This window comes from Mytilus edulis, chromosome 3 (assembly GCF_963676685.1).
Source record: "Mytilus edulis chromosome 3, xbMytEdul2.2, whole genome shotgun sequence".
Taxonomy (NCBI): Eukaryota; Metazoa; Mollusca; class Bivalvia; order Mytilida; family Mytilidae; genus Mytilus; species Mytilus edulis.
This window is the reverse complement of record NC_092346.1, coordinates 30,588,343-30,602,573: the sequence shown is the minus strand read 5'-3', so window position 1 is coordinate 30,602,573 and position 14,231 is coordinate 30,588,343. Positions and strand designations below refer to the sequence as shown.

Sequence of the window (14,231 nt, the reverse complement as noted above, 5' to 3'; positions counted from 1 at the left end):
GTTTAAATTTCAAAAAGCGAGAGTTGTCCATCTCGGAAATATTAATCACAAGTATTTTGTTCTGGTTGATGAATTTAGCATTTGATATTAAATTTATTTATTTTACAAATGAAAAATTATCAACAAATATTTTTCTTCATCTGATTTTCTTGGAAAAATTTAGTACCTATAACATGACATTGTTTAATATGAAAAAGGAAACTTCAACCAGTCATTACTCTAAACAAATAATGAAATCTTTGTAACACGCATAAAATTTAATATATATAAGAAAAAACATTAATTAACTTTGAATTAACCTTAATTTTCTCTCCTTGAGTTTTTTAAACAGATAATTCATGTTCTTTAACCGCAGTCTAATACGACCAATAAGTGGAATTAAACCACATGTTTCTTGAGGTATTCCGCGTACCTAGTCATCATCTATATAATTCCATTGTATGTAAATATTGATAACGACATCATATTGTTTTAAAATATCCAATGTGACATTGATCAAAACTACATATTCCCCTTCTGAATATTGTGCGTTACGCGCGGTGAATATACACCACGTTATACCTAAATAGCGATAATATAAATAGTCATTATCGTGTTCACAATTCTTTCAGATATAAAAATATAACAAAACCAACAAAATGTCATAGAATAAATAATTAAATCAATGTTTATGAAGTGTTTAATTATACAAACAAGGAAATAAAAAAGTATGTAAATTATAATTTTATGTTCAGAAATTAAAATTTCGTAGGCGGTTAAATGAAACATTTTTTTCTCTTGGCTTAGTAAGATAAGAAGATTTGATCACCATTTAAAAGTCATGTTATATGTTCTTGAGTGAGCAGATCTTCATATCTCCTTAGGCACGAGAAATAAATGTATAGTGTTTCTCCTAACCAACTTTTCAAATTATGAGAATGAAGTGTCAGTTTAAACATATTTATTTATAGTGGATTGGCAAACATGTAATTGTCAATCTCTTCCACTTTGCGGGTGCGAATACTGCCTTGTAGCGACATTAGACTGCTCTTTTTCGTAATATACAAGGGTGTCTTTTACGTGCAAGAGATATGGCTCTCTCTCTTAACTCGGGTCAGCCATTTATCGTCCCCTTCCGACGGACTATCATCATTTCCTCGAAAATGGTGTCAAGAGAGAGACGAAAATTCAGTCCCTGAAATTTTCTCCCCGGAGCGGTGATCGAACCAAGAACCTCAGTGTCGATCATATTTTTAACAGCAGTTTATTTGTATCCGGTCTAAAACAAACTAACAAGAATGTTTGGATCATGTCACACAAGTATTTTCTAATTAGAACAGATCGAAACCTTGTTGTTTTGTTATTTTTGACATAAAAGATCATAAAACAATATTAAATGAGATGAGACAATAACAGACATCGTCATCTTCTTATGATTTATGTTTTCTGTCCGTTTAAACAATTTAAGGTATTCATCTGTGTTAATGGGATCATTACAAGGTATGCAAATATCCATAGAAAATAGTCTAAGGACAGATTTGAAATTTACAAAGTTAGTTGAACCCGTCTGAATACCGAGCCTTTCATGCCTTATTTCAGATAAAACCAATCTTTTAAAATTAGGTGTTCAGGCGGCTATGTTTACTCATTCCCAGTTCTCTATAATGTGAAATTATATTTAAAAAAAATATTAATTTCTTACAATAACATTCTATTATAAGACTAAGAAATAAACTGTTAAGTCAGTCAAACCTTTTTTAAGATATGTTTAAAATATTTCTTTTTGTTGAAACGTCTTTGAAAACACGTGTTATTAATGTTATTAAGAGGGTGTCCATGGAAAAACCAGGCAGTGGATGGCACATGACATGTTTTGTTTTCAAAATTTTTTCTTCTATTTCATATTACAAATTCATTCTTTCTTAAAGTTAAATTTTGCCTTTTTATTAACTGCAACAAATAAAGAGAAAAAAAATACATAGAAAGCACTGAAAATTCATTGAAAAGGGGAGATAACTCTTCATTTTGTACAACATTTTGTTGCGTTGTCAGTGAACTTTAAAATCATTTTCTGAGCCATCTACTGTTGATTCAAAAATATCTTTGACATATATATCCTTTGTAGGATATAAACATTGCATTGGAACTAAAAATTCAGCGGGAAAAAAAATATGTTGTGCCACCCATATCATAGGATTTGCTTGATATTTACTTGGACAGCCTCTTAAAGATGTTGCGTTCTATAATAGGGAATCAAGCATCATTTAATTGTCTGTAAATTGAAATTATGGAATCCTCATGATACATCTTTGTACTGTTGTAAAAATGTATACATTTCTTCTTAAAATTAACCACATATGGTATATTTCACTGCAGTGTATGACAAAGGGGACAACCCTGTGTGATTCCTCACTTGAGGTTAATTATTAAATTATTACACTGATTGATAGTTGGTGGCTTATCATAAAGCAAAAAATAATCATGCATTTTCAGGTCAATACACAAAGACAAAAAAAAGATTATTAAAAAGGATTACGTTGAAAAATTATATATAACTTCCATGCTATAAATGTTACAAAATTATGCACAGGTGTTTTGATGGATTTAAAAAACCTATCATAAATCTGTTTTTCCCCATATAATGAATTTTTGACACAGCTATGTCATGATGAGAAATCAGTTAAATTGAAAGTTTGTGGTTAACCTATAGTTAATTTTTTTACCTATATTGAATCAAATAAGTTATGTAATTTGTAAACTGTCTTGCGGTGCATTTTTAATTCGAAAAGAATAAATTAAGATGCAAATTGACTTTCTGTCGAATGACATCTTGTTTCATCACGGAGATGAGTTGTCGACATTAATTACAACATCCATACAGGTTTGGTAATAATATAACATATCGGCTTAAAAATTTATATTTCAAATTATTATGCAGATTTCAATTGAATTTATATCGCTATATCGTGTCAAATATAAACTTGTCTAATATAAATCAGCTAATATATGTTATCAATCATTGAATGTTTTATGTATAAGCATTCACTTTTCATTCTCAAGGAATATGTGCAGATATAATTAATTTCTTTGTATAGAGATGGATAAAACTACGGCAGTTGAATGACTACTATAGTGATAGAAATGCCTTTGATATTATGGAATATAGTATTAATTATCTTATTAATTCGACGCGTTGACAATAAAGCAATGATGATTGAACCACCGCATCGGTCCAGTTTATGGAGATATGACAAAACAGTACCTGTTAACACAAAGGACGATATGCTCAACTGCGGGGGATACGAGGTAAGACAAGCTATTTTACATACGAATATGTCAGATGTTGTCAAAGAGAATGTTACTTAGTGTTATATTTCTTGATATATAAAATAATACAGATCGTACATTGTACGAAATCATAATTGTTATATAAAACTATTTTGCATAAGAATATTTCAGATGTTGTCAAAAGAATGTAACTAAGTGTTATATTTCGTAAAATATAAGATAATACAGATCGTACGAATTCATAACTGTTATATAAAGTTTTATTTTACAATTAAATACGTCAGATGCCATTGACAAGTTGCTTTATATCAATAGTACTTCTTAACATTATATAATAAAACAGAATGTACGAATTTGTAAGTAGGTTTAATGAGTTGAGGTGCCACATCAAACACATACCTTCATTAAAGTAAACATTAGTCATGTAGATGAAATTTTAAGAATTAAAACGCATACGGAATTTAAGCCAGTTTTTAAAGTGCAGTCGCAAAATGATGAAAATGGATACAAACTAACAGCTTTAAACTATTTGTATTGACAAATATTTTTAGGACTATACATTTTTGTCAGTATTTCAAATCCAAATAATATGGGAACAGTTAAATATAATACAGAATAGTAAAATTTATCAACCGTTAACATTTCCTGAAGGAGGAAAGGCCTTAGTCTATTTATAATTTCTATGTATTTGGTTTTCATGTTATATTTGTTATTCTCGTGGTGTTTTGTCTGATGCTTGGTCCGTTTCTGTGTGTGTTACGTTTCGGTGTTATGTCGTTGTTCTCCTCTTATATTTAATGCGTTTCCCTCGGTTTTAGTTTGTTACCCCTATTTTGTTTTTTGTCCATGGATTTATGAGTTTTGAACAGCGGTATACTACTGTTGCCTTTATCTATGTAGGGTGTTTTAACTAAGAATATGTTTTAAATCATGTCAGTACTTACTACTGAGATAATGTTACTTCGGTGACCAACAGTATACTAGCAGCGGTATGAACCATGCGCTAGTCAATAATCGCTTGATTGTTTTCGTGATTTGAGCAATGTTTTTATCATCACTGAATTTTGTATAATTCATATGAAATTATTAAAACTTTGGGACTCAAGGAGTTTAATTTTACAAAGGAATGATCAAATAACGATTTGCTATATAACAAGGAAACAGTGTAATCCTGTTTTGTTTTTCATAAATTATTTTAAGGTAATGTCATTTAGTTTTTCTTGTTATTAACAAAATAATGCCTTTTCCTTCTATAATCCTTATGAAATGTGGTAATTTTTCACAACATGAAGCTAAAACAAAACTGATGACATATACTACATATTACATTTTTTGACACAGCTAGATATACTAGAAAGCTACATTTGTACAAAGACTGCACAAATGATTTGATGTTTTGTTGATAACTTTTTTTGGTCGATAGAGTACTAACATTGTCGAAATAATTATACGTGTTTGATAGTTTTTGGGCAACAAAGACCAAACAGGTGCCATACATTGCAATTCATTAGTGATACATTCGACCCAAATATAGTTACTCCATTACACATGATAACTTAAGCATCCCCTCTGATATTTAAAAATAAACTCTTATAACTCCATTTCCTGGATATTTGAAGACCGAATATAATTGCAGATACACTCTTTAAAGGACAATTACATACACTTTAACACATAAACATTTTTTCAAAATTCAGATGGGTAAAAGACAAGGAAATCGGCTTTCTTCGAATGTTTTTATATAATGTGTCGAATGTTTATAAATAATACATGACAACTAAACATATTCAAAATATATCAATTTATGACCCCGGTGTTAAAATACGTATTTTATATGATCCTCATGAATCTAAAGTTGTATTATTTTGCATTATTCGATTATATACAGACATGGTACTGAATGAATGTATTTTAGAGGGTGATACCATAGATAAAACAAAACAAAAACTCCTCAAATGAGCAGTAATCATGTACACTCAACATGCTGCATATACATTGTACATTGTTCAAGGACGAATTTAGTCATGAATGAAAATGAATGAAGAAAAAGACAGCAAAAGTTTATTGAATTTTAAGTTCATTTGATTGTGCAAACCTAGAGAAAAAAATCTAAATCCGTATGAACTCCTAAATCGACAAGGACCAGTTGCTTTCAAAAAATGTCAATGCAAACTCGGTCAAAAAATTGTTTCTGGTTGAGTTTTTCCCCAGAAGAAAACATAACAAACATCCACAAAAGGATCCCAACCATGTTTAATTATATATGAAAATGTTACACCTTGAGAAAATTGATCATTAATTTTGATAAAAATTCTTATCTGCAATCAAATTAAATATGCCATCTTGCATGACGGAAGTACAAAAAAAACCCACGTAGAACACCTTATTATGTGGTTTACAATATAAGTTAATTACAGTTCAAAAATTTAAATCAAACAGGTAAATAACTTAAGTATTGAAGATTCGTACTTTAGAACAATAATAATGACATGCAGGAATAAATAAGAGAGACATGAATTTCTTGCACAATTACTAAAAGATGAAAGTTTAAAGGGATAAAATCAGAACCTTGTTTAGTTTAATATGATTTGTTAAGGACAGGTACTTATGTTGCTTACAAAGAAATTAGAATACAAAAAAGGAATCCGAAAACTGTCATCAGAGACACTTAAGTAAATGTACTATTAATGAAAACATATTCAAAGATACCCCGCTCGAATCAAAAAAGTTAAAAGGCTAAATAAGATATGAAGTCATAGACCATAAAGAAGGGCAAACAAATCGAAAAGTTTTACCAAATACAGCTACTGTAAACTATTCCTGTTGAAGATAATCTTTAGTAATTCGAATAATTCAAATTTTGTAAATAGTTAGTTTATGAATATACCAACATGAAATAAAAAAGTAAACTAAAAAGTTATGTTTTTCATAATGATAAACATTGCAAAGGGCATATGTCTACTGTAACCCATGGCTCCAATTGCTAGAATGATTAGAAGTGTGAATTGTAAGTTATATAGATGTATGTAGATCTTGCCTTTATTTATTTTTTTAAATTTACTTAAACCTTTATCTATAATATTTTGTTATATCAGTTTGAACACTATACAAAAAGGGAAAGACCTGGAACCAACATCAACTTCTTCTAACGAAAAGAAAAAGAATTAAACTTGTTTTTAAAATCTAAACCCTGCCCCTCCATATGTTATTTAATGGAATAATATATGGTGAATAAAAACATTCAATAAATTATATACTAAATAATACAAGAAAACAAGGCAAAACAATGAAAAAATAATATCATGTTGAAGATTGCTAAAAAATACTGAAATCATTAAAATTGTAAAAAAAATATTTTTACAACGTGTGAAAACTATTTTCGATAGCAAGGTTTTAAGAGATTGATTTTAATTAATGTAAGCAATGTTAAAGTTTACTGGGTTTTTTTATGGTTCAAATCGTTATACTATGAAAATATTTCAAAATCAGCCAGGATATTAATCTTTTGATTGTTTTAAGGAAAAAACCCAAATAAAAGCATGAATCTATTACGTTGATGTTGTATCCTTGTGTGTCCTTTTTTTTCTTCAAATCAAAATATTTAATGCGGTTCGACAAAGATGTTATATTTATCTACTCATTTTGATGATATTTATATTCCAATTTATCAGTTATCATGAAAAATAATCGCTAAGTTGCACAATAAACAATTATAATGTTGCATGTGTTTTATATCAACAGAGAATCTTTATACATGTACTGTAGTACATGTACAACTAAGTAATCATCATTAATTTTTATTAATGATGTTAAGCATTACAGTTCAAGTTCAGTCTGTAATAACGATGTAGTTTAACCTTGACCAAATACTAATTTCATTAAGGAATGACTGTAATATTTTTTTCTGTCTTTGAAGAAATAACCTATAACCATTATAAGTATTATTATCTTCATTATTATTATAATAATATCATTATAATTAATAATATTATTAATATATGAAGGTATCAGACATATATCAGGGCGCACAGAGACGCTACTCTGAACAAAATACATAACAGTAAATCTTCCTTCTTTCTCTTGACTAAAGTGCGTATGTCAGGTTGCATAGTTTAAGGGATTTTTTTGTAATCATGGACACAGATGACAAGTCGTTCATTTTGAAACTGACACTAATTAAATCATTGCTGTCTATCTTGAGCGGAGTCTGTTATTTAATATGTTTCGAATCATGGAAGAAGAACATGCATTTCACAATGAATCATGGGATTTTTAATAAACAAACAGTAGGAACAAACACACGATTTCCATATTGTTAACATATCATTTATAATTGTCATGCTGACATTGATTCTTAACTTTTGCCGCCATTATTTTACGTTGGTGTTAGTAAAACAATTGATGCCTTCTTTTGTCGAGCCAAAAATAAACTAAAACTGTGGTTTCAATGTTGTATACTTTTTTGATAACTTAGATCGAACATTCAACTTAACACTGTACTTTTTGTTTAGCATAACGTATAGTAAAATCGGCATTGTTTGTTGTTTGTTTACGAATGTTGACGTGTCTAGCTTGAAGCTTCTTTTTTTTTTTATCGTAGATATGACTTTTTTTGTTGTGGTTATTGTCTTTTAAATGCATTTTTCTTTGTAGTGACATATGATTTTAATGAACAATATGTTTTCATTACTTGAAGTACTTTACAACAGTGATAAAAATGTCATTGATGAGGTTTTTTTTTAACGCGTATATTATAAATAAAGCTAGTTTGTTTATGTATTATACTTGTTATCTTCCATGTCGACTAGGTGAACTTATTTGGTTTTTATCAATGCTTCTGGTGTTTTTGGGGATAATCATCAATTCGCAATTCAAGAGTTTAAAGCAAATAATTGAAGTTCTTATTTATTCTTTGCATTAAAATTTTGCTTGTGTTGGTTATGTGCATTGTTCAAGATTGCATCTTCCTGTACTATTTATGACGTTTTGTACGAAATGTATCAAAAACATCAACCGGTATTAGAATGTTAAAACGGCATGGTTTCATATCAGCAGTTTAATTTCTTTGATTATGATTTGAATGATTGTAAGTCTTATTTTATTATTTGGTCTTTTATAAACTTTCTTAAACCAGTCACATAAACATATGCATGTCCCTAGTTCTGTCCATTGTCAGTGGTTGTCATATATCATATGTTACAAGCTTTTTTGTAATTTGGAGAATTTTGTGTCTATGCCAGATCTTTTATAGTTTCGTCTTGGCAGTACCCCTGTATTTGTTTCAATCACATGGTCAACATCGTAAAGGTGTTTAAATGTTTTGAATATATTATATTCAGTCTGAATAATATACTTAAAATGTTCATAAATTGTATATACACCTATGAAACAAAATAAGTTATTCGGTGCAAAAAGGCCAATTTATCATTATTTAGAATTTTTTATTTGTATCTATTGACAATTCTATATTAGGTTCTTATTTGTTTTAAGACAATTTTCCTTTATTCTTATCACTTCTCTTTTTTCGATACTAATAATCTGTGAACATTCATAAAAGAGGGACGAAAGACACCAGAAGGACAGTCAAACCCATAAATCGAAAACAAACCGACAACGCCATGGCCAAAAATGAAAAAAGACAAACAGACAAACAACAGCACACACGACACAACATAGAACACCAAAGAATAAGCAACACGAACCTCATCAAAAACTAAAAACATATAAGTCCATTTTGTTGCTAAAACTTGCAGTACACAAAAGAAGCATGCTACTGGCATAATTTCAAACCTATTCATAAATGTTTTAAGAATTCCGGTGTGTAAGAGCTAAATAAAGGCAGCAGTAGTGTACCGCTGTTCAATAGTCATAAATCGATTAAGCGAAAATAATGGCCATTACTAATCATAGAAAACTCTATTCACCTGTAATAATTAAAGAAATATCTGAAGATGATTTGTTTATCAACTTACCACGGAAAAGGCTTTTTAAATTTCTATTATATGATTAATCACTATCATTTCATTTCTGTTAATAAAAAAAATGATGATATTAATGATATTAAAGATACTACTACTACTACTACTACTACTACTACTACTACTACTACTACTACTACTACTACTACTACTACTACTACTACTACTACTAATACTAATACTAATACTAATACTACTAATAATAATAATGATAATAAACATTATAATACTAATCAATTATCATGGTAATAAGAATATCAAAAATAAGAACAAGTATAATCGTGATGGTTCATTATTGTCATATCATCATTATCATTATTATTATTTAATCATTATTATCCTATTATCATGTTGACATTTATCATTTTACGTTAGACTAGACTAAATAACACGATAGCGTAAACTATTAAACATTATTTACATACAAATGTATGACATATGTATTTCCCTATTAGTTAAAACATACTTATAAATCAAACTTTATTAAAGGTACAATGGGAGCAGAATGGTGGTATGTGTGGCGTGTGTGGTCAACCTTTTGATGGCCTTATGGTGAATGGCGCAGAGTACAGGACTGTCAGGTCATATAAACAAGGAGCTTATGTAAATGTCACAGTTGAGGTGAAAAGTAATCTCCTTGGTTTTTTCGAATTTCGTCTTTGTCCACGAAATGGTTCAAAAGATACTTTAACCCACGATTGCTTCGAGCGAAATATGCTTTGGATTGAAGAGTCCTGGAGTACTCGTTACTATGTTGGGAGTCAAGGTGGAATTTACGATTTACACGTGCGTCTACCAGCAGATATTTCATGTACGAATTGTGTTTTCCAGTGGAAGTTCAGCACAGGTATAAATAAAAGTTTGCAGATTCACAAATGATAAACCGGAAGTTTACTAGGTCGATGTATATGATAGTAGACATTTAGTCCCCGATTGCATCTACAGCTTAGTAGTCATCACTTCTTTTGGTTTCATTATTTATTGGTTAGTCTTATGAAGACGAAACACTAATCCGGCGAAACAAAATATAAGCCTTGTACATACCTGCCAACTTTTCAAAATGCCTATGGGGGTTTTGCATGCAAGATGGCTGTTATAGTCCCAAACAACCTTCAAGGGGGCCTGCAAATACATTTTAATGTTGTTTTTTGCCTTCTTCATACTTTTAAAAGCCTAAAGTCATTGTAAAATTAATTGTTTTGTTTAAATTGTGGGCAAAATTGCTTTTTCAAAATTTCAATTTGGAAGCCTCCATGGAGGAAATCCCCCGCAAATAGTGACAGTTGACAGGTATGCTTGTATCTGTGATGAGTTTTTTTTTTGTTTTGTTTAAGGGCTATAACAATATCTCTTACAATGATTAGCCCCGACTTCAGTGAGAAAAACAATTATGAGTTTTTAACATACTATTCAGATATAAGGTTACACATTTCTTAAATATATTCACAGACTGATACAAGTTTTTTGTCTATCTTGCGGTTTGTATTTGTTTGATTTACATAATTATACATATGGTTTGGGACGTTTAATATGACAATAGTTGTGCAGATCGTACTAACAAAAAATGGCGTTCACATTTTTTACTTATAATTTGCATAAATTAAATTACGTCTCATGAATCAGCAACCAATACGTGACTGTAACTAGATGAAAGTTTTATTTTTATAAATGCAACGACATGCACTTGAATTAATAAACTGGTATCCCTGTGTAATTAATATGTATTCTATTTGATAATTAAATCATTTAGCAAATCACTTTTCATTCAAATCTGAATTTCTATAATAGTAGCTGATTTAATGATTTAGCAAATCTTTAAAGTGATGAAGGTCAACTGTTGAGTCGAAATATTTGTCTTTCTGCGCCAATAATTGTAATACTTTTAGTCTATTAATCTTGTCAGTATTGTTGTACAAATCTTTAAACTAGTACGATTTTGAATTAGCATAAAACTCGTGATTTTTTGTTTTAAATGAAAATCGATCAGAAATACTACAATATCTCTTTAAGCTTTTTAATGAAATTCTTAAACTAGAAAAAATATATGAACTTAAGGAATAAATGTACTTGTGATAATCGTTATGAAATGGTTCTATTGAAATTTTTTTTTTTTTCGTAAGATAATGTATTGTTTCTAATTTAATTTTCTTTTCAATTATATCATATAAAAAAGTAAAATAACAGAAACAACAAAACTTCGAGGAACATTCCAAACTGATAATCTTTTATCAACTGGCAAAATCAAACGCTCAAACACATCAAACGAATGGATTACAATTTTCATATTCTTGACTTTGTTCAGAGGCATTTTCTTATGTAGAAATTGTGGATTAAACCTGGTGTTATAGCTACATTGACAACGATGTTTGAAATAAACACAGAGAGCAAAGTGTTTGTCAGTACCATAGTTTTCAATATAGTGCTTTTCAATGCCTGTACCAAGTCACGAATATGACAGTTGTTGTCCATACATTTGATGTGTTTTATTGATTCCGCCATTTGATTAGGGACATTTGAATTTTTACATGTTTAAATAGAGGCAATGCCGCTGTTCAATAGTCATAAATCGATTTAACTAAAACAAATCCGTGTCACAAACTAACACATTAATTATAAGAAAAAAAAAAGAACAGAAACACAGAACTGCTAACAAACGCAACATACATAGAGACAGAATATATGACAACAACTGCCATATTCCTGACTTGGTCAAGGTCATTTTAAGAAAATAATCAAAAGAATTCCATAAATGATATATGATTCATGAATAACACAATTAACACATTAATAATTGTTTATATACTTTGTAGGATATAGAATGGGAGGGATCAACGAATGTCAGTGTATGGGTTGTGGTAGGCAGGAAACATTTTATAATTGTGCTGATATCGAAATACAGTCGGATACCTTATTCAGTGATAGAGCTTTCATTTCCACGGAAATTAATGTACATAAACCATTATTTTTAATATCTGATAGAAATCTCACCGATTCTAATATAGAACGCTTTCGGCAGACTTTGCCGGTTTACAATAGTCCCAATGCTTATGAAATCCGCAAAGGTGATAGCTCTAAGCCAAAACCTTCTTACAATGACAAATTGCAACAAACCAAAGACATTGCAAAGAAAGTTTCGAATGATGATGTATCTAATATCAAAGAGAAACATGAACATGTGAATTGGATTAAACCTTCATGGCAGACGGGAATTCCATACATCAAATTCCAAGCTAACATGACATTTCCCCTTAAAATTACTCCAAGTAAAAAGAATGTAGAAACGAAAAAATCATTTTGGGACAAAAGAATTGAAGAATCGTCACCCTCGACGACTTGGAATACAGTATCGAGAAGTTCAAAAGAGTTAACTTTTTGGGAAAAAATCGCGGCGAAAACGACGCCAAAAATTTTGATAAAACCAAAGCCTGGAAATCTTCTTCTAACTAGATTTGTCCCTTCACAACCAGATATTTACTATTTTCCGGGTAAAAGTGATTCGATAACGTATCCTTTGTTTTCACAAACTAGCCAACCTTTAACTTCAAAAAATGGAGAATGTTACTCAACTTCGCCAAATTTCCGGTGTAAAGCAAAAGGTCGATATGCACATACTCGAGGCATTGACCAATGGTGTCTGAACAACTGCAGGTCCAATCACTGTGTCAAGTTTATGTGTGAATGTGGATGTGATGATGTTGTTGTAGTCCCTAAAACAAAATGCCACGCCGTTGGAGCATTTGAAGATATTTATGGAATGGATGAATGGTGTTCTCAAATATGTTCCAAAAAATCGTGCCCTCCAAATGTATGTAGTGTGAAAGACTGTAGAAATAGTTCCTAAAACTTATGTTCCATTATATATCAGTTATATGATACCTGTATCAGTATTATACGTTGAATAACATTTCATTTGAATTTTTTTTCATACATGTGTTATCAATTATTTAATTTAAGAATAACAAGGTACTGCAAACATTTGTTAAATTTTTAATAATACGTAGATTGTCAAATTCTTGAATTTAACTCGATGTTATATTCATTTCATTTATTTTTTTGTAATTAAAATTATAGAACTGCTCAAAATATCAAAGGGAGAAAGAAATCACTAAGGGAACCAAAAAAAATTATGAATAAAAAAAACCTTTCAATACCATAGCCAAACGAAAAACGAAGAAAATACAAAAAATATATATAAGATTGCACAAGAAACATAAGAATCTAAGACTGAGCGAAATGAACCCTAATAAAACATTTGGGAAGGATGAGTGCTTCTTAAGGGTTATCAGACGGCTGTTCCACTATTTGCATCCTTTGTGTTGTTTATGGTAAGTAAAACCTTCGAAGATAAGTATCCTCTAAAAAGCAGAATCACAAAAATACTGAACCCCGAGGAAAATTCAAAAAGGAAAGTCCCTCATCAAATGGCAAATCAAAAGCTCGAACAAATCAGACGAATGGATAACAACTGTCATACTAGTATTTCGAATGTAGAAAATGATTGAATACCAATGCTAAGTAAATATTTATATAAAAAGAGTCTGAATAATAGCCAATTTCAAATGGAGTATGACCAAAAGAGTAGAAATGTTAATCCCCCTGTTATGCATGATTTACCATATAAAAAAATAATATCCTATTAGCATCTGTAATAACAAGGAACATGTCCAAACTCGCAATACCGTTTTTTAAAAATTTAAAAGATGCAACGTGTTTTTTTCTTTCTTTTATCCTATCTTTCTTAGTTGTCCATCATCATATACCGAAGAGATTAGAAAGTAACCTAACAAATGCTTATTTCGTTCAAGTACAAATATGGTGTTTGTTGTAGTCCTTTTCTCGTCTTTTTTGTACTTTTATATAGAAAAAAGCAAAACATGTGTTAAGCTACATAGCCAAAATGTCATAAAAATAATAGACAAACTCATATAAGATGAACCTCCGTACAATTGTCAGAATTTGTTAACATGCGTTATGCTGTCTAATACC

General features: G+C 29.9%; 1 protein-coding gene across 1 annotated transcript; it reads left to right on the top strand.

Moving 5' to 3' along the window:
* Nucleotides 1–2,813: 2,813 nt before the first annotated feature.
* Nucleotides 2,814–13,218, top strand: LOC139514831 (uncharacterized). Its single transcript, XM_071304442.1, has 3 exons — nt 2,814–3,285; nt 9,735–10,092; nt 12,056–13,218. The coding sequence occupies exons 1-3, from the start codon at nt 3,100–3,102 to the stop codon at nt 13,084–13,086; spliced, it is 1,575 nt and encodes a 524-aa protein (XP_071160543.1). The 5' UTR covers nt 2,814–3,099; the 3' UTR covers nt 13,087–13,218.
* Nucleotides 13,219–14,231: the final 1,013 nt, after the last annotated feature.